Source organism: Danio aesculapii, chromosome 25, assembly GCF_903798145.1.
Source record: "Danio aesculapii chromosome 25, fDanAes4.1, whole genome shotgun sequence".
In the NCBI taxonomy this organism is placed as follows: Eukaryota; Metazoa; Chordata; class Actinopteri; order Cypriniformes; family Danionidae; genus Danio; species Danio aesculapii.
In genome coordinates, this window is record NC_079459.1 from 2,528,472 (window position 1) to 2,555,931 (window position 27,460).

At 38.7% G+C, this 27,460-nt stretch overlaps 1 protein-coding gene across 1 annotated transcript; it reads right to left on the reverse strand.

The window, feature by feature from the left end:
- On the reverse strand, positions 1 to 27,211 carry spire2 (spire-type actin nucleation factor 2). Its single transcript, XM_056451861.1, has 15 exons — positions 26,699 to 27,211; positions 20,596 to 20,636; positions 18,516 to 18,890; positions 17,016 to 17,093; positions 14,592 to 14,756; positions 14,281 to 14,367; positions 10,676 to 10,796; positions 10,433 to 10,599; positions 8,835 to 9,033; positions 8,297 to 8,421; positions 5,969 to 6,106; positions 3,704 to 3,771; positions 3,600 to 3,627; positions 2,827 to 2,918; positions 1 to 365 (listed from the first exon to the last, which is right to left on the reverse strand). Exons 1-15 carry the CDS (start codon positions 26,964 to 26,966, stop codon positions 128 to 130), a joined length of 2,190 nt encoding a protein of 729 aa, XP_056307836.1. The 5' UTR covers positions 26,967 to 27,211; the 3' UTR covers positions 1 to 127.
- Between the last annotated feature and the right edge of the window lie 249 nt (positions 27,212 to 27,460).

The following is a 27,460-nucleotide window of genomic DNA, read 5'->3' on the forward strand; positions in this document are numbered from 1 at the left end:
TATAACCCCGTGGTGTAAACAGGCTTCCATACCACGTTGTGAACAGGCCTTAACACTGGCAAACATTTCTAAGAGTAAACAGCGGTCAAATCTGTTAATGCTGCGATCCAGACATCTGTCCGTACATTCACTTACTCATCCTACAGGAAGTGTATGGATGTGACGCAGGCTGCGAGTGTGTGGCGGGTGTCCGTTTGTTTCGTGTGGGTGTGTTGTTGATGATGTCCAGGCTCCTGCGACTGGAGGAAATGACATCGGCCACAAACCTGGTGCAGTCGGAGCAAACGTCTCTGAGGTTGCAGCCTGCGGCGTACAGGTGAGGAAACTCTTCTTCCACTGAGTGTCTGGAGAGAGAGCACAGAGACCTGCGGACACACACACACATACAAACACACGCTTTAACTATTCCAGCTGGTGATTTCTGCAGTCTAAGGGCTCAATCACGCCGAATGAGCTTCTAAAAACGCTTGACGCGACACTAGGAATCCATTATGCAGTATTTATTAGTCACAGTCAAACATCCAATACGCACTAAAGTGCGAACACACATCACCAGTAATCAATAATGGTCTTGGGGCTGGCGGCTGACAGACACAGAGTGATTTACCAGGCATAGATCAGTGGCAGGCGGTGCGGTTCAGAATCCGTTAGACAGGCTTGGGTCGAGGGCAGGCAGCGTGGTTCAGAGTCCGTGTATAAAGCAAGGGTCGTGGGCAGGCAGAAGTCAACTCAGAGTCAGAAACAGTCCCGGGTTTATTTTCAGAAGATCAGCCAGGAAAGACCGCTCAGTAATGCTGGCCGGGGCTAAACAAGACTTCACAATGAACTGTTTGAGTGTGGCTTATATAGGAAGCGTGGGTCGCTAACTAGATTCAGTTCAGGTGTGTGCACAATCAGTTTAGATGGATGATGTAATCAAGCGGCAACCTCCCGCTCTCCCTCGGGAAGCTAATACAGAAGTAACTGAAACTGCAATTCATCAAAATTCTGCTAGTCCTGGCTCCATAATAGAGCAAAGTGCAATTTAGCCCACTGTTAGAATGGCCAACTTTACAACAGAAAAAAAGGTGTTTACAGCCTGGTACAAAGAACGATTTTGGTTCATAAAGCTATTATTACCCTTCATGACAACTGTGAGGGGGGTGAATTTTTTTATAACTCATCCATTTCCTTTATATTAGGTTATATTACGTTTGCATAATTAAGGGCGTGGCCACTTGAGTGACAGCTAGGTCTCGCTGGTCGCCGTCACTTCACCTCAGCTGAATCCGGCAGATTAGCCACTGATCTCGGCATATTCATCGTATTTTTGTGTTGTTTTATGTGGCTTTACACAGTCAGCTGCCTTTTGCACTTATTTCTTACAATTATCAGATGATATGGGATGCTATGTGCACTTAATTGTGCTCACAAACCATTCACGTGGCCTCGTTTCCCATATGAGTAAAGTTATATACTTGTATACCATCTCTATAAATGTAATAGTTTTATTTAAGATCATTTATCATTAATATTTTTCTTTAGACCCGTAAAGCACTCCAGAATGTGACAGATTGATTAGCTGTAGGCTCTAGAACAGTCATCTGAAGCGTTGTCATACAGTGTTATGCTGGATTTCATCAATAGTCTTGCATTTACTAACACAGACTATATCTGAAGTGTTTGGAAGTATTTCGCGTTTTCCTCCTGTAGAAAAACGTCATAAGAGCAATGTTTAGTGGCTCAATGTATGACTACAGTGTTTTTGAAAGTCTAAACACTTTACTGATATAGTGTATAGCCAAGCACATGTGGTCAGAACACAAACGAGTCGCAGGTAATAAAGTATCAAGCGTTTCTCCCAAAGTAAAGTCTGTCTGCCAGGTCTAAGCAAAATGCCAGCAAGTGTCTGTAGCTCCGCCCACTCTCCGCCTCTTTGCCCTTGTTTGGTATCCCACCGTGGGTGCGATGACGCGCGAACAAAATGGCGACGGTTGGCCGCGCCTACTTGTGGCTTCTTTTGCGCTCTTCAGAAACCTATGGGTGACGTCACAGATACTCCGTCCATATATTTTACAGTCTATGGATGTAATGCTTAAAAGTCCGGGGATGGTGACCTCTGCTGGCCAGCGAGGGGAATGACTGGGACCGAGCCGGTAACAGTAATCTAAAATGAAAATCTGAAAATGCACTTCTTGTTTGTTTTCAGTTAAATTCTCAGGTTTTGTCTGTCTGTCTGAATTACAGAACACGTTGGCGGATATAACATTTATCAGATACATTTATTTTGCGGAAAACGCAGGGATCAGATTTAGAGGACGGCAATTAAATAACCTAAGTTAAAATTACAGTCGGGAGTCAAAATCATTCGCCCTCCTGTCAATTGTTTGAAAATATTTCCCAAATGATGTTTAACAGAGCAAGGAATTTTTCATATTAATTATAGATAATATTTTTTCTTCTGGAGAAAGTCCAGAAGAAAATTTTTTTAAATAATTGTTTTATTTTTTAAACACCATTTTAAGGTCAAAATTATTAGCCCCCTTAATCAATATATATTTTCACTTGTCTACAGAACAAACCACTGTTATACAATGACTTGTCTAATTACCTTAACTTGCCTAATTAATCTAGTTAAGCTTTCAAATGTCACATTAATTATTATTAATTAATAGTTATTAAAATTATTATGATTAGGAATGTGGGGTAAACATGCAGGGGGGCTAATACTTAAATTAAAAATAAAGCGATTTAACATGCAGAGCTAATAACAGTGTTTTGTAAAGTTAAGCCATTCCCGGTGTGGAATGTGACTGTATTCATTAACCTCAGCGTTTATTTACTCACTTATAGACTTCACTTTTGTGGCTCTTCGTGCTGCTGTGAAATCCCACAGTGTACACTGGAATGTGGGCCATCTTTTTGTAGGGAATCTTCATCTGGTAAAGGCGCAAAATAAAGCACAATCAGTCACTGAGTTTGTTTCCACTGTTAAAATATCAGCGTGTGCCATTAAAACTAAGAGTAGTAGAATAAAGCAAACTATTAAAACCAAGAAGTCATAAACAGCAGTCCTCAAAAAGTAGAAAAGCCATATACTCATGCATGGTGATTAAATAATAACTTTCAGAGGATGTCATTCAATCAAAACTCTATTATATTGGAGTTAAAATTTGTTCCCTGAAGAAAAATCCACTTGATGGCCAACGTTGGAAAGTAGTTTCATTATAACATGGATGACAAACTCTAAAACATTTGGTTGACGTTAAAAAATACCTTGTGAATGTGATTGATTTTATAAGACAGTTAACCCAGAACTGAAAATTCTGTCATGATTTATTCATCAACCACTTGTTCCAAACCTTCATGAGTTTCTTTATTCTGTTGAACACAAAAGAAGATATTTTGAAGAATGTTGGAAACCTCTAACTATTGACTTTCCATAGTATTTGTTTTTCCTGCTATGGAAGTCAGGTTTCCAAAATATCTCCTTTTTGTTCAACAGAAAAAACAAACCTTATGAAGGTTTATATCCATTTGAGGAAGAGTAAATAGTGAGTACATTTGCATTTTTATGTGAACTATCGCTTTAAGTGATATATGAAATAAAAATGTATTACCTTTGCACTACAAGAGCTACAGACGGACCTAAAAGAAAAAGAAGCACATGAACTGAATGTTCAAAACAGCGAATCTGTAAACATTTGAAAAATAAACCCAAGACCTTTTACACAGGAGGCAGGTGGACGGCCAAGAAAACAGCGGGAACTTTACTCGGCAACAGCAGCAAATCTGAGGGAAAAAATTAACAGAACAAAGACATAAGAGCGCTATTTTAATGATCTAGGTGCAAAGTCTAAAGCTCATGGCTCAAAAGCATTAAGAGCGTGTCTGAATCCACTTTTGCTGTTTTAAGGACAGAAAAATACAGTTTGCGCCCCAGTGCATGGTCTAACAGGGTTGAGCTTATCCTCTGAATGAGTTCTGGGTGTGTTTTGAGCATAACCTGCATTAAACCAGTCAGAGTCTCATCTCCCCTTCCCTTTAAGAGTCAGTTGTGTCACGCCATGGTTCATTTGCTATTTACATGTCAGAAAATTGCTATTTACATAGCGAGAAAACAGTTAAACACAGCATCTGCAGCGCGAGGTTAAAGAACGAGCCTCCTCTATTCAGCCTTTTTACTTTTCTCTTTACTTTTACTCTTTACTCCTTTACTTTGGTGGAGTAAGGAAACAGTGGAAACTCACTCCACTGAACACATCTATTAGAATACACATTTAATTTCCTTTGTTAAGCGCAAAGATTTGTTTCAAAATTATTTCTAAATTTAGTTCTAATCTCCAGCAAAGGAATAAATAAACAATAATAATGAAGTGTGATCAATAAACTGAGTTATATCCAAACACACGTCCTGTTCTTATACCCCATATGGTGATGCAGACGTCTCCAAAACCCTACAGGTGGACAAATCTACACTTGTTTTTATTAAAACAAATATAAATATACAGATAATAAATAATACTGATAATAATAATAACATTATACAGATGCAGATCGCCATGAATACACTGAAAAAAGCCCCTTGAGGTGAAGAAGGCATGGAGGCAGTGGTGTTAATATTGATGTAGAAAATAACCATTTTTGTAACATTTTAATCTTTAATTTGTTTTATATGTAAAGATATTTGTGTGTTGCTGTACATCCTGTGTGTATTAAGCAATGTGTAAACGTTTGGACCTGCATAGTCGCATAACTAACACGCTCTGAGCTGGACTTAAGACCAGCTTTCAGTTGGTCAATGGCACTGTTTATTTCAGATCCTCAAAATAGCATCGTCAACAATGCGCCTTAACACACCTCCTTTTTAGACCAGCACACCCATGAGTCCACAAAGTGGCGCAAATGAATTTGCAATATAAACAACGTGGTGCAAAACATGAAAATTACTGTTGCACTGGTCTGAAAATAGCAACAAATCGCGCCATACATGTCTTGCACCTTATTGTGCCAGATGTATGATAGGGCCCATAAAGTTAAGCTCAAATTTATTCAGTCCTCTGGTAAGTTCTGACTTAAATTTTTTGTTCAATTGTAAACAAAACCTGAGAAATATAAATATTTTCCACAATGATGCCTCTTATTATCACCTTATTATCTTTTGGGAAAAGCCTGTGTCATTTCCGTTCAAAAAAAAAAGTTGCTGGTTGAATAAAAGTAACTTAAATCAGAATTTGATTCAGGGATATTAATAATTTCAAGCTTGACTGTTTACATAACGTTTTTATTTAATGCCATGCCAACAACGACAGCTATTTTCATGACCCCAAAAATATTCATTAATAATACATAAAAGAAAAGCAACAAATTAGATGTAAAAATGTTAACATGATAAAAATTCCTATTTTTTCCTAGTAACACTTTGCTGAACATCTCTTTGAATGAGTTCATTTCATTAAAAAAATCTTCTACAGGCATTAAAAGCATTACAGATCAATAAAATATGATTAACAGAAAGAGGAATTTTGCAGGACAAACACTAAGTAGGATCTGCACCTTTAAAGGGGACCTATCATGCCCCTTTTTACAAGATGTAAAATAAGTCTCTGATGTCCCCAGAGTGTGTGTGTGAAGTTTCAGCCCAAAATACCACACAAATAATGTTTTATAACTCTCTGAAACTGACCCTTTTAGGCTTTGATCCTAATTGTGGCGTTTTGGTGACTGTCGCCTTAAATTCAAATGAGATTGTGTTCTTTTCAAAAGAGGGCGGAGCTACAAATGTGTCAGCATAGTGGCAGATTCAAAACTCTACTAGCAGACGGCTGCTTCTCACTCAGGGCTGTTTATGCTAATGAGGGAGAGATGGTCACTAGTGGGCGGGGCTTTCCCCCTCTGATGACACATACAAAGGGAGAATGTCAATCAAAGTGTGATTATAAAAAATAGAATTACTGATGTTGATCATATGACTCAGAGACACACAAACCTTGCCCTTCTTCAGATTGCTAAAAAGCTCTTTGTTCTGCATGTATTTCTCCATCTCGGCCTTGACCAGTATCCGGCGCACATTGATGACCTCATCCACCGTTAGCGCCAGAGTTTCCACCGGATGACAGAATTCCTCCTGTGTGGGACGGAGACACAGAACAACACCAACAGGCCGCTTACAAGATGTCACTGATATTATCACATGGATATTACCATTTTATCACGCACAACCCAGCAGGCACACAATGTCTTAAGTTGTTAATATTAGGTTAGATTTAGGTCGTGGGGTCAGGTGTTCAAAAATCAATGTCTAGCCAGCATCTAAGGACAGCGTTAATTTGATGTCCAATAACGACGTCAAATGACGTTGATATTTGGTTGATTTTAGGTTGTGTTGAAAAGTGACCAGGTATAGCAAACCAAAATCCAACGTCTGATAGATGTCATATTGGTAACATCCACACAACGTCAAGCGGTAACATCATTAGATGTTGATATTTGGTTGATTTTAGGTTGGACGTTGGACAATAACGTCGGCCTGACGTTGGATTCTGACGTCAACCTGATTTTTCATTTCTAAACAACACAACGTTGACGTCCTGTGCCTGCTGGGATGACTTAACATGATTCCTTATTTTCAACCCTTTTTCTGAAAGCATCAGAGGCTGACTTGTATAAAGTTTTCATAAACTAAGAAATAATTTTTATTTTGATCTCATTGTACTAGAAAACCTATTGTTAGTCTAAAAACTGTTTATTTTAAAGACAGTCTGCCCCAATTACAGGTTGTTCAATGCGCTATTTATGTAATAGTGTGGCTAAAAACAACTTTTAGTATGTAATAGTGTGGCTAAACTCCGCCTACACAGAAGATCAATGCCTACTTGTAAATCACTGGTTGCTTAGCTCCGCCCACTAATTAATGTAAACAGTAGGAAAATAACAAAAACGGCACAGTATCGTTCTAATATCGACGCCAATGTTAGTAATATAAACACTATGAACATCCCCAGGATTATGGTCAAGGTGTTTCGTTACATGTTTCGAGCTTTGAAATATTTATTTTTTGAAACTTTGCATGTTTGAATGGTACAAAAATGTTTCATATGTCAAAAAATCTGAAATTTCATGTACTTGAGCATAGAAAACTTGTACTTGAGTGAAGAAATGCAAACAGCAAAATATTTATATTTTAAATAAATATTTGTATTGTACGTTTTCGCTAAAATGCATATTTTTTTCTCTTTGTTTTGGTGATCTGTCCACAGTGAGTGTCGTTTTTAGGAAACGAAAACATATCTTTTTGAAAACTCTGTCCAAAGTAAATAAATTGAAAATGGAGGCTTTTGAAAACTATATAGACTTGTGACGCAGTCATGTGACCAATCCAGCTAACGTTGTGGACGACATTGTAAAGCAGATGTTTTGGATGCTGTCCATTTTCAGCTTTATTAAAGATTAATGTCATGTTTGTAGGTATTGTCTGTAACTTTAGGATGCTAGACAACAGAGTTGAGGATCCACTTGCACTTATTGAAAGCTTATTCAGGCAGGCAATGGTCAAACAGGAACAAACAGAAGCATGCAGGTAATCCAAGAGAATAGCTGGGGTCGCACACAATAAGAACGCTTTGTAATGCTACAGGATAATAAGACTCAGCAAAGAGTGTATGTGAATGGCGTGCCTTTATAGTCCTAGTAATCAGTCTATGATGAGCTTTTAGCTGTGTGTGTGGAATCAGGGAGAGAACTGGAACTGGTGTGTGTGGATTTGTAGTTCATGTTAGTGACAGATTTGTAGTCCAGGTGATCGTGACGTCGCCTCTCTTCAAAGGACACAGAATGTTTACAGGAAGCAGAAGCATACCACAGGTGACACATTGTTCTGCGACATTTCAAAGAGACGGAAAGTAAATAAACACCAGGCGCATATGATGCCATTTAAAGAGTCTTACGTGTATGCGCATGCGCAGTACATGAACGAAAGCATTTTCAGTCATTTGAGGGCCGGTGTCCAACATAATTGAGTTTCAACCCCAATTAGACACACCTGAACCAGCAAATCAAGCTCTTACTAGGTATACTAGAAACTTCCAGACAGGTGTGTTGAAGGAAGTTGGAGCTAAACTATGCAGGACAGCCCTCCAGGACCGAGTTAGGACACCCCAAGTGTAGATGTAGCCAGAGAGCCATCTTTTTGTGGCTTTTTAAAGAAGTATCAGTGCAGGCACCGTTTTGGCACTGGTACCACTTTTAAAGTATCGATTGGGCACTGGTTTTGAAAAAACCCAAACGATACCCAACTCAAAACCCCAATGTCACTCACCATCCACTGGTGTCTGGAGAGCCCATGAGCCGCTGCAGCTCCTCCTGGATCATCGCTGCTTCTGTCATCTGAGCTGAGAGAGCGGCATGTGGACGCAGACCTTCGGTCGAACCCTGGGAATGAGGCTGGATACAATAAAAACAGCGGAGAAGAGGAAAACAGTCAGGCATTGTGAAACTTTAAAGTCAGTGTGAAACAGAAGTTGCAGCAGACTTTTATTTTAGTATGAACATGTATTCCTAACTGAAACTGTATATTGAGTAGGAGGCGGAGTTTTGGTTTTATGCTCCACCTCATGGCAAATTAACATTTGAAGGGGTGTGACTAAGCATATTTCGCACAATCCGTCAAACTGACATCATCAGGGAACCACTGCCCTTCCAGAGCAGAAGCAAATGGTCAGATTTTGACTGAAGGTTACCCTAACAAACTTCATTAACATGGATTTATTGTTCACTCTAAGACCAACAATGTGCACTAGCAAAACAAACGTTCATTAATACTTTAATTGTAAGGTCTTACACCCATATCCTCTGACCTTGATAAACCCCGGTCAGCGTGTGTGATCGTGGTCTCTCTCCTCTGAACGCCGCCACACCGATGTGCTGAGGCGAGTCTGACATCACTTCCCCTCGCAGCTCGTCCAGGTCGTGCTCAGAAAAGGAGCGATCTCTCTTCAGGGGTGTCGGAGAGCTCTCCACCCGCCGCATATCCACACCGTCTGGAGAATCCTCATCCTTCACAGACAACATGAAGACATTTCCCATGAAAAGACAGGAAGTTTAGACCCTCGAAATCAAATCGGAAGATTCCCCTTGACAACAACAGAAAAAAGATCAGCGTTCGCATTTCTGCAGCTCGCAAATAATAACTGACTTCTAATTGATCATTTGGAAAAGTGGCAGAAGGTCATCTGTTGAACTGCATCCCAATCATCACAGATACTGCAGAAGACCTACTGGAACCAGCATGGACTCAAGTTTCTCACAGAAATCAGTCAAGTTTGGTGAAGGAAAAATCATGGTTTGGGGTTACATTCAGTATGGGGGCGTGCGAGAGATCTGCAGAGTGGACGGCAACATCAACAGCCTGAGGTATCAAGACATTTGTGCTGCCCATTACATTAAAAACCACAGGAGAGGGCAAATTCTTGAGCAGGATGGCGCTCCTCATACTTCAGCCTCCACATCAAAGTTCCCGAAAGCAGAGAAGGTCAAGCTGCTCCAGGATTGGCCAGCCCAGTCACCAGACATGAACATTATTGAGCATTTCTGGGGTAAGATGAAGGAGGAGACATTAAAGATGAATCAAAAGAATCTTTATGAACTCTGGGAGTCCTGTCAAGTTATTATTTGGTTGTTCCTAAAACTTGGACAGGCGAAAAGACTTTTTTCAGGTCGTGTGTAATAGATGGGAAGACACTGCTCAAAGAAGACTCTTGCAGATTCTAAGAGACTCTTGCGGACGTCTTGACTGTAAAACAACCAATACATTCTCAAAAAAGATTTCAGCTAGAAACAAGTCTACTGGTTTGGGTTCTGAAATGTCTGACAATTCGCGCCATGACCCGGATTGAGACTTATTAATTATTAATCAGTCCAAATTATTAGTCTTTACAGATGCAAAAATCTGAAAATAAATTATGAAGGATGAAAGTTTCGGAGGCAGCGTGTTAATATGATTAACATAACGTGAGTTGGAATTTTGTACACTTTCGGATTCAGCGGGAAATGAGTCAGCAGCGCAATACACAAGTCTCGTACTGCCTTCCGTAAACGTGCATCTTAATCTACAGTTATTTTGGTGCACAAAATAGTTCATGGAGCTTCGTATGATTACAGTATCGTATGACTGTTATGACAATGTTTTGACAAAGTGTGCTTCACACAGGTGAGTGGGCTTGACAAACCACCTGTAGAAACACTGTTCACTTCCCTTTAAAAAAACCCCCAAAAACACACTCCCACACACTAGCACTTAATTCTCTGAGCTCGAACAGTTCCTTTGTATAATTTGCACTACTTGTGTGTATTGCCTCTTCTTGTTGAATCTCTGAATGCCTCCTCAATTGTAAGTCGCTTTGGACAAAAGCGTCTGCCAAATGACTACATGTAAATGTTCTGTTTCATCTCTCACCTCAAATATATTCATCTCCTCCATTTCGGCCAGCGTTGGAGCTTTCAGAAGAACTCGGATGCGGGACGGTGGGCGGGACCCGGCTCCTGTGACAGACAGGTCAATGCAAGAAGTGGATTTGACGTCACATTGGCAGGTGTGAGCCAGACACGGTAACGAGCCGAATGCTGCAGAGCGACAAAAAACTGACAAGTCATGATACTGCTTTTAAAAACGCATTGTATTAATGCGTGATTAACCTACATCTCTTTGAACTGGGCAGCTCCACAGGCCTCAGTTTGTGATCTTGTCTGATTTCAGCCAGGACTCGGTCATGGAGAGACTGCGGCCGCTGGGGTGGAGGAGGAAGACTGCGCTCGGACACCTGCCGATGACAGTACAGTCTTAAATTCTGAAACAATGCATGCAGAAACGTATTTAAAGGGGACCTATCATGCCCCTTTTTCAAATGTTTAAATACATCTTTGATGTCCTTAGAGTGTGTGTGTGAAGTTTCATCTCAAAATACCACACAAATGATGTTTTATAACTCTCTGAACTGACCCTTTTAAGCATTTATCCTAATGGTGCCATTTTGGTGACTGTTGCTTTAAATTCAAATGAGATTGTGCTCTGTTGAAAAGTGGGCGGAGCTACAAATGACTGTGTGTCAGTAAAGCGGCAGATTCAAAAACACGACTAACACGCTAATGAAAGAAGTCACTAGTGGGAGGGGCTATAAATAAGGTATATAAATATTTGGTGGTTTGGAGAGGTTTAAGGCTGGGTTAAGGTGTAATGAACAAGTCAACAGTGTAATAAATGTAATGTAATTACATGCAGATTTTTTTTATATAAGTAAAATGTAAAAACATGTACAGTGAGTACACAATAAGTGTCAAATGAATAATTTAAATGCAAGTTCATTGTTAAGGCCACTTAATATAAAGTGGAACCATATTACCATAATAACTGGATGCAAATTATTTGTTTACACCAAAGACTATTGTTGTTTTTGATATATGCATGTTTCTAGCAGGTTTTAGTTTTTAGTTTTTTTTTTACTGATAATCAGTGGAGGAAAATCATACTCAAGTAAAAGTAGCATTACTTGCCTAAAAATGTAATGCAAGATGAGTAAAAGTATCTGTTGTAAATATTACTCAAAGTATGAGTAAACAGTAGACCTTTCAAAAGTACTCAAGAGTAGTGAGTAGTGAGTATTACGCTGTGAAAAACTGATGCGTTTACATGTAGATTGTGGATGTGTGTAAACGTAACATTCTGTAGTGCATTTAGTTATTGCCCAGCAGGCACACAACGTCATAAGACGTTATTATTAGGTTAGATATAGGTTGTGACGTCAGGTGACCAAAATTCAACGTCAAGCTAGCATCTAAGGAGAATCTTATTTTGATGTCCAATGATGACGTCAAATGACGTTGATATTTGGTCGATTTTAGGTTGTTAGAAAGTAACCAAAATCCAATGTTGACCCAAAATCTGAAACCAACATCATTGACATCAAATACTGACATTTATTCATCAGTAGGCCCACATGGAATCTGTGCGCGCAGAATTCAGCAGATTTTTAGCCCATCATTGATTCTGTTAATTTAGTTGTGTAAATGTGTGTAAATCTATATTTATTCATTTTTTTAAATTAATTACAGTAATATTTTTGACTAGTATGAAAATATGCATGATTTATTTACAATACAGTTTGTAAAGTAATATATTCTGTCTTTTAGTAGAGATATTATATAGAAGACTTGCTTTGTTTACCAATTAAAGTGGATGTATTTGGATTTGCATTGTAAACATTAAATAAAAGTTTAAAAGGTATTACTTTTTATTTCATATATTAAGGTTTTAGTTATGATCATTCCGCATAATCCACAGATTTTTTACACAATTCTGCGCAGAAATAGCCAAAAATGTCTGCAGATTCCGTCTGGCCCTCGTCATCAGGTATGGAAACCAAAATCCAACATCTGATAAATGTCAATAGTGGTAACGTCCACTCAGCGTCAAGCTGTTACATCATTAGACGTTGATATTTGGTTTGTTTTTAGGTTGGACATTGACGTTGGCCTGACGTTCAGACGCCAACTTGATTTTCATTTCCAAACAAAATGCAACATCCCCCATGACGTTGGGGTACAACGTCAATGTGACGTCATGTTGACGTCTTGTGCCTGCGGGGTGTTCAAGGCCATTTTGGTCATTATACAGTAAACATCTGTCATTTTCTCATCAGTGACCTGCATCTAAACAGTCTTTGGGTCAATGCGTGTAAAGACTTAGGACATCTTCTTGGACATTTTGAATACTTTATTCTCCATTTCCACCTGGGGATACTCTTCCCGAGGCCCTCAGACTATGCAGAGTCACTGATTCGATCCAAGACCAACGACGAGATGATCCCAAGGTTTCCATATCCTGGACCGGGCCGTATCCTGAGCAGCTACTGTGGTGGTCATGGAGGAGTGGAGAACATAAGACTGATTCCTGTGATGCTCCAGGGACAGACGAGTCTTCGCTGAGGCCAGCTTCCAGCCTCCGCCACTGAGACTGCAGCTCTGCACGAGACGTTTGGCCAGCGGAGAAATTAAAATGGTCGTGCCCAACTGAGCCTGGTTTCTCTCAAGGTTTTTTTTCTTCACTTTCGCCAATTAGTGAAGTGTTTTCCCTCTCCGCTGTTGCCACTGGCTTGCATGGTTCGGGATCTGTAGAGCTGCGCATCGTTGGATTTGCTCTTCAGTGTTTGGACTCTCAATAGTGAATATTAAACCACACTGAACTGAGCTAAACTGAACTGAACTGAAACACTACAAACTGAACTACACTGTTCCAATTTACTATGACCTTTTATGTGAAGCTGCTTTGACACTGTCACGATCACCAGCGATCGTAACATCCTAGATCGCTGGATCTCACACACATTCACTTGGACTACAAATCCGCCATTCATGGACTACATTTTCATACATGCACTCCGTTCCACAAACACACATGCTTCCTCATTTTCACTGATTACACTTGCACCAGCTGAGGATTGTCAGAGACTGATTACACACACTATTTAAACAACACACACACTCCCTGCCTTTGCCGAGTCTTGTTATCTGTAAAGTGACATTACAACGCGTTTCCCTTAGTCCTGTTCCGCTGTGTTTTTGATCTTTGCCTGGTTTCCCTTTCTCCTTTTCTGCCGCCTGTCTACCGACCTCTCGCCTGTGTTTGACTACGATTCTGGACTGCCTTTATACATCTGTTTGCACCTGTGTTGACCTTTGCCTCCCTGACTTTGAATAAACCTGCACGTGGATCCTAAACTTCAGTTGTCTCTGTCACTCCCCGTGTTACAGACACAATCTACATTGTATAAGCGCTATACAAATAAAGGTGAATTGAATTGAATTGAATTGAACATCAAGCTCTATGAAAATTGCAAATATGTGTATGGGTATATTTTTTGCAGTAGCCTTTTTCTTGTCCTATGGTAAATATATTAAGGCTTAACTTTTTTTATTAGTAACATGCATTAAGGACTTAATTTCGACAACTAATTTAGACTAGTTGATTTTCTCATAAACAAAACAAATGTAGAACCCTCAGATTAAATATTTTCAAGTTACAAATCCAGTTTTTCAGTTGTATCTAGGCCAAATATTGTCAAACAACCAAAGAAGGCATACATCATTGGAAAGCTTATTTGGTCAGATTTTAGGTGATATATTAATCTCAATTTTTTTTAAATTGGCAAAAATATGTTAATATACTTTGTTTTAGTTCAGATTTTGTATCTATGTTGCCATATTGTGTCTGGTGTTAATGCAGATTTAACATAATTATCAGCAACTAACTGGTTTTAGAGGAGGTCTCGATCTGATAAAGTCCAAGATGAGCTCGTGAGCGTTTCGTTTAACACACGTGGGAATATTTCCATCGACCTGCAGCAGAAAAACAGGCACAGAGTTATTATCACACCTAAAAGCAATGGCTAATCACTGTCATGCTGCGTCAGCTGAAAAGTCTCTCCAAAGCCATAATCTCACACATATAGTGGATTTACCGGGTTAGCATGAGATTAAGTGAGAGATAAACCACTCAAAATGTGCTTACAGCAGCAGCAGCCTCGGTGGTCTGAGCATGAAGAAGCGGAGTTCGGACTCACCACAACTTTGCGCAGTTTATATTTGCGCAAACGGATGTCCTGCATGAGCATCTCGAAGGGCGTGAGGCTGAACTCGGTGGGCAGAGGATTAAACGGCTGCTCCTCCACCTTCTTCAGCTTCACCCCCTGCCGCAGCTCCTTCATCAGCTGGACCCACAGCCGAGCCTACATCAACACAAACACAGCTCACAACATGTCTTTCAAAGCATTTCTAGCCAGATGAAAATCCCTGGTGCTCTTTTACAAATGTCCACATGGGGGCAGCTGTGAGTACATATGAAAACAACTAAACAAGACGGTTGCCAAGTCTTCAATTTTCCTGTGGAAGTCCGCACAAACTGGAAGCTGCAACAATTTTTTTCATACTGTGACAAAGTTCCTAGAGAAACAGAATATTAAATGAGAAAACAGTGGGCGTGGCTTGTTTTTTCTACTGCGAGCTGATTGGATGTAGTAAAGTAGGTATTTAATTCAGAAAGGTTGGAAAGAGTGTTATTACAACCTAAGAGACTCCTCCTACTGGCCACTTCTGTTTGTTGCCATAACACTGGCAAAACTAATGGTTGGAGGGGCGTGGCTAAGTATGTTCGCTATGAGGGCTAACAACATCAAGATGGTTAGTTTTGATTTCATGTGTACTTTAAAGTCCTTGTGAAATCAAAAATGACAATGTTTAATTTGCTAGCGCACATTGTTGTTCTTTAGGTGAACTATTAATCAGTGCAAGTTAATCCACTTTTAAAAATCTCCACAGGGAGGCAGCTGTGAGCACAAACTTAAACAACTAAACAAAATGGTAAACACAATTGCCAAGTCTTCGACTTTCCTATGGAATTTGGATTCCTTTAAAGTCTGCATGAACCAGAAGCCACGACTGTATTTTTTTGTACTGCGATGCAGTTCCTAAACAAACTGAATATTAAATGAGAAAACAGTGGGTGTGGCTTGTTTTTTTTTACTGCGAGCTGATTGGATGTAATAAAGTAGGTATTTAATTCAGAAAGATCAGAAAAAGGGTTTCGGGATGGTTATTACAACCTAGCAGACATCTCCTACTTGCCATTTCTGTTTGTTGTCATTACGCTATAAAACTGACAGTTGGAGGGGCGTGGCTAAGTATGTTAGCCATGTGAGCTAACAAAATCAATATGGTTAATTTTGATTTAAATTGAAATCCAAAATGTTTAACTTGCTAGCACACATTGTTATTCTTTAGGTGAACAATTAATCCATGCAAGTCAATGCAATGAAAATGAAAAAAGTTTGTATTAGTGAACTTCAATTAAAGTCTGAGCATCTGCTTCTCTGTTTTGATTGGCTGCTTCTCTGATGATGCCAGTTTGACAGCTTCAGCCACAATATTCTTAGCCATGCCCCTCTTACAGTTAGCTTGGCTACTAGAAAATGATGCACAAAGAACAGAAAGCCCCGCCCCCTACTTAATATTCTAATTCAGCTGGAAGTACATTAACATACGGAAATAAAAGTCTCTGCAACTTCTGGTTCATGCTAACTTTAACCACTTGTTGCTGGTTGTTTTTATTCTACAGGTGAAAGATTTGACTATATGGATGAGTTACTCTACCAAATCTATATACCAATGATAAAAACTGCACTAGTAAAAAGCTTTGCATGCAGCTCAGATTGCATCTACACCAGGTCTGCAACCAGACCCCTCTCAAATAATAACTGCAAAAGTACATGTAATCTGGAAAGAAATCCGTCAATATACAGTTTAATTAATATCTGTTTATTTTTAATATATCTTCAATTTAAAATGAAGTTCATTGTGTTATTAACATGAATAAGCATGTTGCTAGCATGTTTCTAGCATATTTTAACGCTTGGCTACCATATGGTAGCATAAATTGTCATTTTTAACAGTATATTAGCATCAATTAGCATTAAGCTAGCATGTTTGTAACATAGCACTTTGCTAACTTGAATGAATATATTTATTGTTAGCATGTTTAAAAATCACCCGTATTAATTAGCATGTTGTGTGGCCAACATGTTTCTTCATGTTATTAATTACCACATTTTTACATTCCACTAATGCTACTGTGAATTTGCTGTTAATATGTCGTAAGAGTAGTATGAATTAAGATGTTATTTTTTAATAACATATGGCTAACACAATTCAGTGGTTGGTAGCATGCTACTAGCATGAATTAACATTTTACTAGCATATACAGTATGTAGCATATTTTAACACATTTTAACATTTTTTGATGTTGCTAGCATGTCCTATTCTATTTGCTAGATAGCTAGATAGATAGATAGATAGATGGATGAATGGATGGACGGACAGACGGACGGACGGACGGACGGACGGACGGACGGACGGACAGACAGACAGACAGACAGACAGACAGACAGACAGACAGATAGATAGATAGATAGATAGATAGATAGAGATTTTACCCAGTCAGTGTGTTGAAGAGCATCGAGCTCAGCAGCAGAATCCTCCTGTGGCTCCTCCTTTCTGATCTTCTTCAGCATCTACAAGAAAATTTTTAAACATTTCATTAAAATCTCACTCTTGCTATGAAATATAGAGTTTTATGTAACATTTTTCGTTTTTCTTTTTCGTTTTTCTTGTTTTTCTCTTGAAGGATTAGTTCACTCATAAATAAAGCTTCTCTTATTAATTACTCACCCTCATATCTTTCCAATCCTCTGAGGACTTCATTGAAGTGGAACAAAAATTAGGAGTATTTTGAACGAAATCTGTCCAGAAAATGAACCAAAGCTAAAGCTACAGTGGTTTCCACTGTAGCTACGACTTTTGTATTATTATTATTATTGTTATCATCAGTTTGCAGCAGTTTCACAGGAAGTTTGTACTTTTGAACTTGTGGGACGGGATCTTGTACTCACAATTTGTCATGCAATATTTACATATTCATAATATGTAAATATTTTGCTGATAAACATTCTAAATACATTTCACTATATTCAGATAAACACACAGCTAAAGTAGTTCCGTCAGGTTTTGAGCGCATTACAGCTCTATATCACTACGTTGAATGATAGCTACAACAGTCAAAAGATCAACCCAGGCTCATTTTGAAAATGTACCGCTATATACATTTCTGGAGATTGAAAATACGTCCCAGGAGCCTTTTTTTTTTGCAGTTTTTGTTGTTGCGAATCCACGAGAACCCGCTGTGTACACTTTTTAAAAAGTCAAATTTCCCTCGTGAGTGCTATTCGCGGCGGGTGTTCTCGCATAAATCCACCAGAGGCCGCTGTCGACTGACTGACTGAATGACTGACCCACCCTCTTCCGTCCGTAAACCCAACCAAGTGTTTTCAAAAGCACCAATTGACCAGCGCCCCTCCACTTCCCTAAACCCAACCAACAGTATTAAGAAGCAATCCAGAAAAAGAAAAGTCTGATTTTTACCACGTTTTCAGATTTTACCACATTCTCACCCTGTTATTTAATTGTTTGTTTGATTTTTTGGCATCTGTTTTTGTCTTACCCACTTTCTGGAACTGTTCTTCGCTGGATTCGAACTCCATCGTTGTGTCAACTACTCTCTGCATTTTAAGCCTGTCGACATGCACGGCAAGCCACTGGACAAACTGGTAATAGCGGAAAAGCCGTCCATACGGAGGTAAGAGGTCAGCTGGTATGCATAAAAAGGAACGGCGTCATTCTGCCCCGTAGCATTTATCTTAAAGACGAAATGCAGCCGAACATACTTCTGGCTACGTAATTTGCATTCCCTAGAAATGTATATTGGGCTACATTTTCAGAATGAGCCTATGTTGCAAAAGGTAGGTAGTGACCGTAGTAAAAGCATCATAATAAACTTCGGTCCATTGAATTATTTGAAAATAATGCAGTCCGTCAGTACATCCGTCATCAGTTAATCCTTATATATGACCCCTGTAAGCACCATAATGTGTCCTCACCTCTTTGGCGTCTCTGATCCTGCTGAGGAAGGTCTGCAGCTCCAGGGTCTCCAGGAAAAGTGCTCGGCATACAGCCTGGTAGTGCTCTGGTGCCAACACTGGATTCGCCAATCTGCAGGCACACATTTTCATCACCTGCTGGACCGTATGAATGCCATGCACTGCGCCTTCTTCTTCATCCTCCTCCTCATCTTGTCCACTGTAACCCTCGTCTTTAGCTGCATTACTGCCACAGTGTTTGGATTCTCCACAGTCTGGACCGCCGACCATGAACTCGATGAGTTGCTCAAGCTGAGGACTCAACTCCCGCTCCTCGCTGTCGTCCAGACCCCAGTCCAGAGCGCGGTAGATGGCCACTCCCAGCGACTGAACCAGCTGCATACACATGCAAAGTTTTTTTCATTTCATCCACAAGCTATTTTATAGGTTCAATGAACTACTTAAGATGTTAACATTAAAGTTGACATTAAAAAATACTGAAGTATGAGTAACCTAAATTTGCTCTATGTAAGTTTTCGACTCTTTCGACTCATAAAATAGCATATGTTTATATTTATGATATTTCAGAAACATGCTAAGTAACTTGCTAAGCGTACTTGTTTATCTGAAAAATAATGCTAAAGTCAGGTATTCTCCTTTGAAAATGTGTCGAAACGTCTGTCTTTGTTTTGGCCTCTATAACCAGCCCACTGCCAGTTTACTCAATTATATTTCAGCACCCCGGGTGGCCTTGGTGGAAAACAGTGCGTATTTAAACTCAGTCATGAAACTTGCCTAAATTGCGACCCCTGGAGGACAGTAGCAGCCAGGTTGAGAGTTAAAAAAGTCCACATAGGGTGCTTTGGGCTGATAGGGTGGAGACTGGAAAAAGGACAATTATGCAGTGGTGTAAAGTAACAAATTACAAATCCTCAAACTACTGTAACAGAGCAGTTTTTCTCAGGAATTTTATTTTACGAAGTAGTTTTAATAATGTGTACTTTTACTTTCCCTTGAGTACATTTGTAGTGCAGTATCTGTACTTTTGCTCCTCTACTTTCCTTCAACCTGCAGTCACTATTTTTTTCTTGTCTATGGGCATTGGAAAAATCAGTCCTGTGATTCCTGTCCTATGAAATCGCACATAGAAGGTAAATCACATCATAATGAACTACCTCAAGACATAGGCGATTTATAATTGCAACAAAGCATTAAAAGTGTCCAAGAAGATCCAAAATCTTTACACGCATTGACCCAGACACTGTTTAGATGCAGGTCACTGATGAGAAAATGACGGATGTTTACTGTATGATAATTGAAATAGCCTTAAACATCCTCCAGCAGGCACAAGACACCAACATGACGTCAGATTGACGTTGTACCCCAGTGTCGTGGGGATGTTGCATTTTCTTGGAAATGAAAATCAGGTTGACGTCAGAATCCAACGACAGACTGATGTCAATGTCCAGCGTCCAACCTAAAAATCAACCAAATATCAACGTCTAATGATGTTACAGCTTGAGATTGTGTGGACGTTACCACTATGACATCTATCAGATGTTGGATTTTAGTTGTTATACCTTATGAATAAATATCAGTATTTGATGTTAAACTGACATTGATTTGAGATGTTGGCTCGATGTTGGATTTTGGTCACTTTCTAACACAACCTAAAATCAACCTAATATCAATGTATTTTACTTCGTTATGGGACATCAAAATAACATTATCCTTAGACGCTGGCTAAACGTTGAATGTTGGTCTCCTGACATCATAACCTAAATCTAACCTAATAATACCGTCTAATGACGTTGTGCGCCTGCTGGGCAATAACTAAATGCACTACAGAATGTTACGTTTACACACATCCACAAATTACATGTAAATACATCAGCTTTTAACAGTGTAATTACTTCACTTACCACTAGTCTTGAGTACTGCTGAAAGGTCTTTTTACTCATACTTTGAGTAATGTTTACAACAGATACTTTTACTCACCTTGCACTACATTTTTAGATAAGTAATGGTACTTTTACTTAAGTATGATTTTTCAGTGCTCTTTCCACCATTGCAATTATGTAATGTTCCATAACAGTCTCACCTTTCCATCAGCAGCAGAAACAGAGTCAGGATTACTGTCATCTATGAAATAAAAAGAACAGGATTAGCAGAAGAAACCGGCTAATTTCACATCAAGACATTTTCCAACTCGACTGATATTGTCTGTGAATGAAAACACATGAATTAATGATTCAAAAGGTTTTCGGCTGCATTGCCACATTTTACTTGCATATTAAATTGCTTTCCCTGACCCACTAAGCTAAAAATTGTGCAGGCTCTGCATAACTAGTTTTCTCTCTGTAATGACCTTTCAAGTCCCAAAACTGATATCACTTAAATATAGTTTTGCCCAGATATGGATTAAATATATAACTAAAAGGTAAAATAACATTGAAAATATTTTTTTTATTAATATGTTAATGTTTAAATATTATGTTAATATTATTAAATATTATAAATATGTATATTTTATATTTAGGTTTATAAATTAAAATATATTTTTAAAAGAATGTTAAATATTTAAATACTATTTACATATTTTACAATAAATATTTTACATTTTAAATGCAATATCTGTAATTAAACCAAAGAACTTTACATATATTATTTATATTTATTTTTCATGAGTCACAATCACGTTTAGCAGCAGAAAATTTATTAAAAAATAATATTAAATAATATAAATAATATTTAAAAATTATAAAGACCTACATCTTTGTATACATGAGCAAACGGGATAGCACAGAAACAGAAAAACAATATCGTTACCATTATTTTCAAACTGATTTTCTTTTTACTCCAGCTGATAAATAACAAACACAGATAGCCAATCACAATCCACGCTGCTTTAAAGATCTGGAACATTTAAAGTGGCAGACAACAAAACTAAAACATATAAACACAACATCCTCTCATTAGCTGAAGTGGACAATAATAGAGTTATTGTTATATATGTATTAGCTGATAATAAGCCTTTACATACTACTTGGCTTTTGCGTACTATATATTAGGAAAGAATGCAATTTCAGGACACAGCTATAGTCTTTCTCTGATTTGAAAGATTAGGCGTAATGCTTAGCCACACCCCTCAAAACCATTAGTTTGCTGATGCAAAACAAAACACCCCACCCCCACCTCTATATTCAGTTTCAGTCAGAAATGTGTCATTCATTTTCTTTTCGGCTTAGTCCCTTTATTAATCAGGGGTCACCACAGCGGAATGAACCGCCAACTTATCCAGCATATGTTTTACGCAGCTGATTCCCTTCCAGCTGCAACCCAGCACTGGGAAACACCCATAGACTCTTGCATTTACACCCACACATACACTAAACCAGAGCACCCGGAGGAAACCCACACCAACACCAGAACATGCAAACTCCACACAAAAACACCAACTGACCCTAGCTGGGGCTCGAACCAGCGACCTTCTTGCTGTGAGGCAACAGCACTACCCACTGAGCCATTGTATCACCTGAAATGTGTCGTCAAACTGAAATAAAAGTCACTAATTAAAAAAAAAACCTATACATATACTATCCATACATGTATTTTGCTTAGTACAAAATAATGCAAACACAGGCTCGTTGTGAAAACGTTAGCCCTGCGAACGTTTCTGGAGACAGCGAATTACGTAGGCGGAGGTACATATGGCTGCATTTAATTTTTTCAACGAACGCTAAGGGGGCGGTGTGACGCTGTTCTATTCGCGCTTACCAGCTGACCGCTTACCTCCGTATGGACGGCATTCCGGCTGCAACCAGTTTGTCCCGTTAGCGCGCCACGTATGTCAGCGGATTTGACATGCAGAGAGGAGTTGACCACGAAGACGGGGGTTCGAGTCCGGTGAAGAGCGATTCCAGAAAGCAGGTAAGACAAAAACAGAATCCAAAATATAAAACAAACAGGTGAATAGCAGAGTGAGGATGTGGTAAAATCTGAGGCTTTTATTTTTTGGATTGCTTTTGAAACGTGTTGGTTGGGTTTAGGGAAGCGGGTGGGCGGGTCAATCGATAAAATTGGTCAGGTTTAGGGAAGGGGGAGGATAAGTCAGCCAATCGTTCGCTCAGTCAGTCAGAAAGTCTGTCAAAAAGTGAGTCGACAGCGCCCTCTAGTGGGTTTACGCGAGAACATCGCGAATGGCACTCGCGAGGGAAATTTGAGATCTCAAAAGCGTACACAGCGACCTCTGGCGGATTTGCAAAAACAAAAACTCCAGAAAAACGTGCCCACCGGGATGTATTTCGCGGTCTCCAGAAACGTTCGTGGAGGTACGTTTTCAGAATGAGCCTAGGTTGAAATAATGCAGATTGTGCAAAAGGGGATGTTTTTAAGTGCAAGATAATTTGTCGAGCATTGCCCAAGCACCGCATTTTTCTTTTTGAGTTTGTTTTTAGCAGTAAGTGTCTGTAAAAGTGTGTGTAAAAACATCTGGTGCATATGAAGGAAAAAGGTGTTACCTTAGTACATGCAAATTGGCTTTCATGTCACACGATTAGCGTAAACACAACTCACTACGAACACTCTTGTAATGGCTTAAACCTTTCCTCATTTCAGTGTTGATTATTTTAGGTTCAAGTGATGTTTGTAAGGAATGCACTAGGCTGTTTGTGAATCACACAGCTCCGTCTGCTGTTAAAAACCTTTTGAAAATCCCAGCATCGATTTCTCGAATGATTTTTCGCCACAGCTCTATTGTAAAGCACACTCGTCTGAGCAGTTACAAAAAAAGACAATGCTTACTAAGTGCTTTCCTGTAAGAAAGAATAGGTATCAGGAGGACGCCAGATTCATTCTCACCTGCTTGTTGGAAAAATCGTAGTCAAAATGAATTATATATGTAGTCAATCTCCATCAGAGATTGAAAATACAGCAAATAAAGCATCAAACTCCCTGACAACAAAACATCATCCAAATATAATTATCTATTGCACACAATATTGTATTGTTTTACTTCCTAAAATGCATACAATAGGTCTATGCGTGAAATGTTTTATTTATAGACCTACTGTATGCTGTAAATATTCATGAATGTAACAGCAAGACGAGGCAGATGGGGTTTAGAGACTGTTTCCTTGAAGAGTATATTGAAACATGTTGAGAAAAGATCTGCAGTGAATTTTACAGGAAAACGTAAGTGTTTTCTAAGATTGCACAAATTTAAACCTGACATAATGGAATAATTGGTCATTTTAAACACTGTATGACCATTAGAGTCAATACAGACCCTTTAATTTTGAGCATATGAATATTTCTCATTGATCAGGAGAGCTGTGAGAGAGTGCTGGGTTTCTCAGCTCCTGACTCCACATTTTCTCCATTACGACTCAGCAGTTCGGTGTTGTCGAGTAGGCATAATGGATGTCTGGATCACAGAGGCTCTCTTCTGCAAACCTGACTCTTTATCACGGAAATATAAACATATACTATACTTTTTAGATTCCAAAAACATATAAAAATTCAAATAAATGACATTTTTGTTAGATTGAACTATAGAGACCACAACACAAGGGAACACAACATCATATAATCAAAACGTCGAGATATTTTACCACCGCTGCACTGAAGTCATCCTTTGTTTCTTACTTTGCTCTGGAGAAAATTAAACGTTTTCAATGGCTTAAATATCTTTCTTTATGAGACTTTATCCTCAAATTAGCTTTACATCCGATCTATTTTCAACTTCTTATCTTTAGATTAGCACATATATTTGTATTTGTTGTTAAAATGACAGATAGGCCACGTAGATGTCCGTTAAAAAAAGCGGCAAAAATAACTGAGGTGGAGATTCAAACAAACGGAGCAGCGCCCTCTAGTGCTCGATCCTGACAGTGGTGTACAACACGCTGTATCGTGTATTCCATTCAAAAACATTGTTTAAAAGACAAAATCTGCAGCAAAACAACACAATATGTGTATATAAATAACAAACAGAGCCTAATGGTGAAGAAAATGTTTCATGAATTAATAAAATAAGGAATAATAATGGACTGGATGTGGATTAGAACAAACAACAACATTATGAATGCTGTTAAAAGTCTCTGTGGATTAATATTATAAAAGAGATATTATTTTATTAGTTGAATGTACTTATTCTTGAGCCTCCTAAAAACTTTTAAAGCGCTGGAAAGGTTTTCTCAATGTTATGAGCAAATATTCTTCCAAAAAGGGGTGTTTACACAATCATTTAAGTTGTATACACATGTCTAACCTTTATTATGTAATAGTTTGTTTCAGAATGCCCAGAAAACCTTTAAAATGATCATTGTTATGTCTGCAATATGATAAAAATGAATGTTTGCCTTACATTGAAATGATATGGAGACAAATTATTCATATATCATTCCATGACACGACTTTTTCAGTCAAATTTTCTTAGGCTTAAATGCTTTAAAGTAACACTGCAATATTTGCAAGGCTTTAAAACTGTATTCATTCATCATTTATTTCATTCATTGTGCTGAAATATTTTGTTGATATGCTTAATCTTTAATTTTAATGTCTAATATATTAGGATTGCTTATATCAGAGGACATTAAAAATAATGTTAGTCAAAAATAATCAAATTGAACAGTAATATTCATTTAGCATTAAAATAATAACATTTAAACATCATTTATGGAGTTATACTTCCTTCATAACATACAGAACATTTAAAAGTAATGTTCTCTTGATGTTTATGAAATGATAATAAAGGAACTTTTGATTTATTGTCCTATAATATCATTATTTATACATGGTTCAAGGAAATTGATTTCTAAAACATTTTGGCTGTACATTTGTTGAATGTTTTGGAAATGTTGGCACTTGTTTCAGAGAACATTCAAGAGTTACATTCCCATGCCTTTGCAAAATGGTGATGAAATGTCCAATAAAATGGTAATAAAGTTGTTTAATGGTAAACATCACTGTTCAAGTATGAAGCTTGATGTTTACATATCCGTCTATTGCTTTTAGTATGTTTCAAAACATCCAGAGAGCATTCAAAATAATTAGCAAACTGGTCAAATCAAAATTGGTCTCTAAAAGAAAAAGTTCGACTAAAAACTTAAAATTGGTTCATTTTCTCAATGTACGGAAGAAATATCCTTACCTTTTCATTAGAACAAAAAGCAAATATTCTTAATAAGTCATTGTTTTGTTTGCCGAAATCATTGCTTTGAGCTAAACTGAACATGATTCCTTTTTATTTCCTCTGCAAAGCATCTACAGGTATGTATTAATGTGGTGTTGACTTTATGTGTTTTTCAGAATGTCAAAGTAAAGACCTTGACTTGCGTTTTATGAAATTAAAACATCCACACTCACATTAAAAAGACAGTGAGGTAACTAGCAAACTGTGTTTTTTTAACCACTGTAGTAAAATCTTTTATACTGGAAAAATTATTCATTGGATTTACTCAAATAATTTAAGGTAACTGGTTGCAAACTACTTCCATGGGCTGAATTAAATTAATGTAATTTATTTTCAGCTTAGTCCCTTTATTAATCTGGGGTCGCCACAGCGGAATGAACCGCCATTTTACCTAAAACATAAGTTACTTAAAAACATCCACAACAACATAAAAAATACTATGGTAATTATAGCAACGTTTTTAACCATACTGTTGTAAAGTGTATTATAGGCCTACTATAGAGGCTAATATAGTATTTCCAACTATACAGCAAAGTATTAACTGATAAACTGTTATAAATACTGTAGTAAACTTTACATGTTACTTACAGCAAATTGTGGTGTATTGTAGTATAATAGACCCAATATTTATAGAAAACTACAGTGTTGGGTTATTTGTTTATGTTACTATAGTTGCTGTGTAACCAGCAACTCTCGAATCACCATAACAGATCAATTCAAGTAGGCTAGGCTATGATTCAAAGCACTGCAGTGTGTACTACAGTATTTTGTGGTTTAGTTTAAAGAAGTACTCTAATTTGTTTACGGAAGAATGAAGGCCGATCTGCTGGGCGAACTTTCCCTTTAATGATTAAAATAAATAAAACATTGAGAGAACGTTGTGAAATAACGTTCTCTTAACGTCCTCAGAGCGCGTTCTTGTTTTGAAGGACACACACACACACGCTCACAGATATATGAGTGAGTGAGTGTTGTTGTTGAGTTCTCGGGAAGTTTTGCTCCATCTTACCGCAGCTCTGCAGAAGCGCGGTGACTCTTCCGTCCCTGTGCAGGATGATGGAGGCCGGGTCGCGGATCTGGAGCACCGGGCGCCGGGGATGGGGCTGCGGCTGCGGGCGCGGCGCTCTCAGGTCCCCGCAGCACTGGAAGCACACCGCCCACGCCTGCTCCTCATTGATGGGCTGCTCGTAGGACTTCAGCACCTCCTCCAGAGACAGCTCCCTGATCCCGGCCCGCGACTCCCCGTCCTCCGCGCTCCTGTCCGCGGATCTGGCCATGGCGAGGCCGGCTTCAGTCTAGCGGGATGCGCTGGGATGGTGCGGTAGGAGGAGGATGCTCATACCGGGCAGAGGCAGGCAGAGCAGCGGAGGCAGACGGGCATCTCTGGAGGCGCAAACACTGGATGTTTAACAGTGGAAACCAAGCAAACTTCATGAGAGTGAATGTAAGGCCTGTACTGTGAGTGAGTGAATGCTGCATTGGTTAAGTTTCCTGCATCATGTCTGCTGCTGGTGTCTGTCAGAGATCCTGCATCCTCTGCAAAGTGAAGCTGAGCTCCTCCCACACACGCGCGCGCTTGTTGGTGTGGTTTATGAGGACTCTATATAGGCGTAATTTATTTTATACATTAAAAACTGTTTAATATATGGCTTTATCTCCAAATCCAACCCTTACAGAAAGCTTGTGGCAAATTTACATGTCATAAGACCCCTTTAATTATGAATTTAAAGCGTTTTCTCTCTCTATCTCTCTCTCTTTCTCTCTCTCTCTC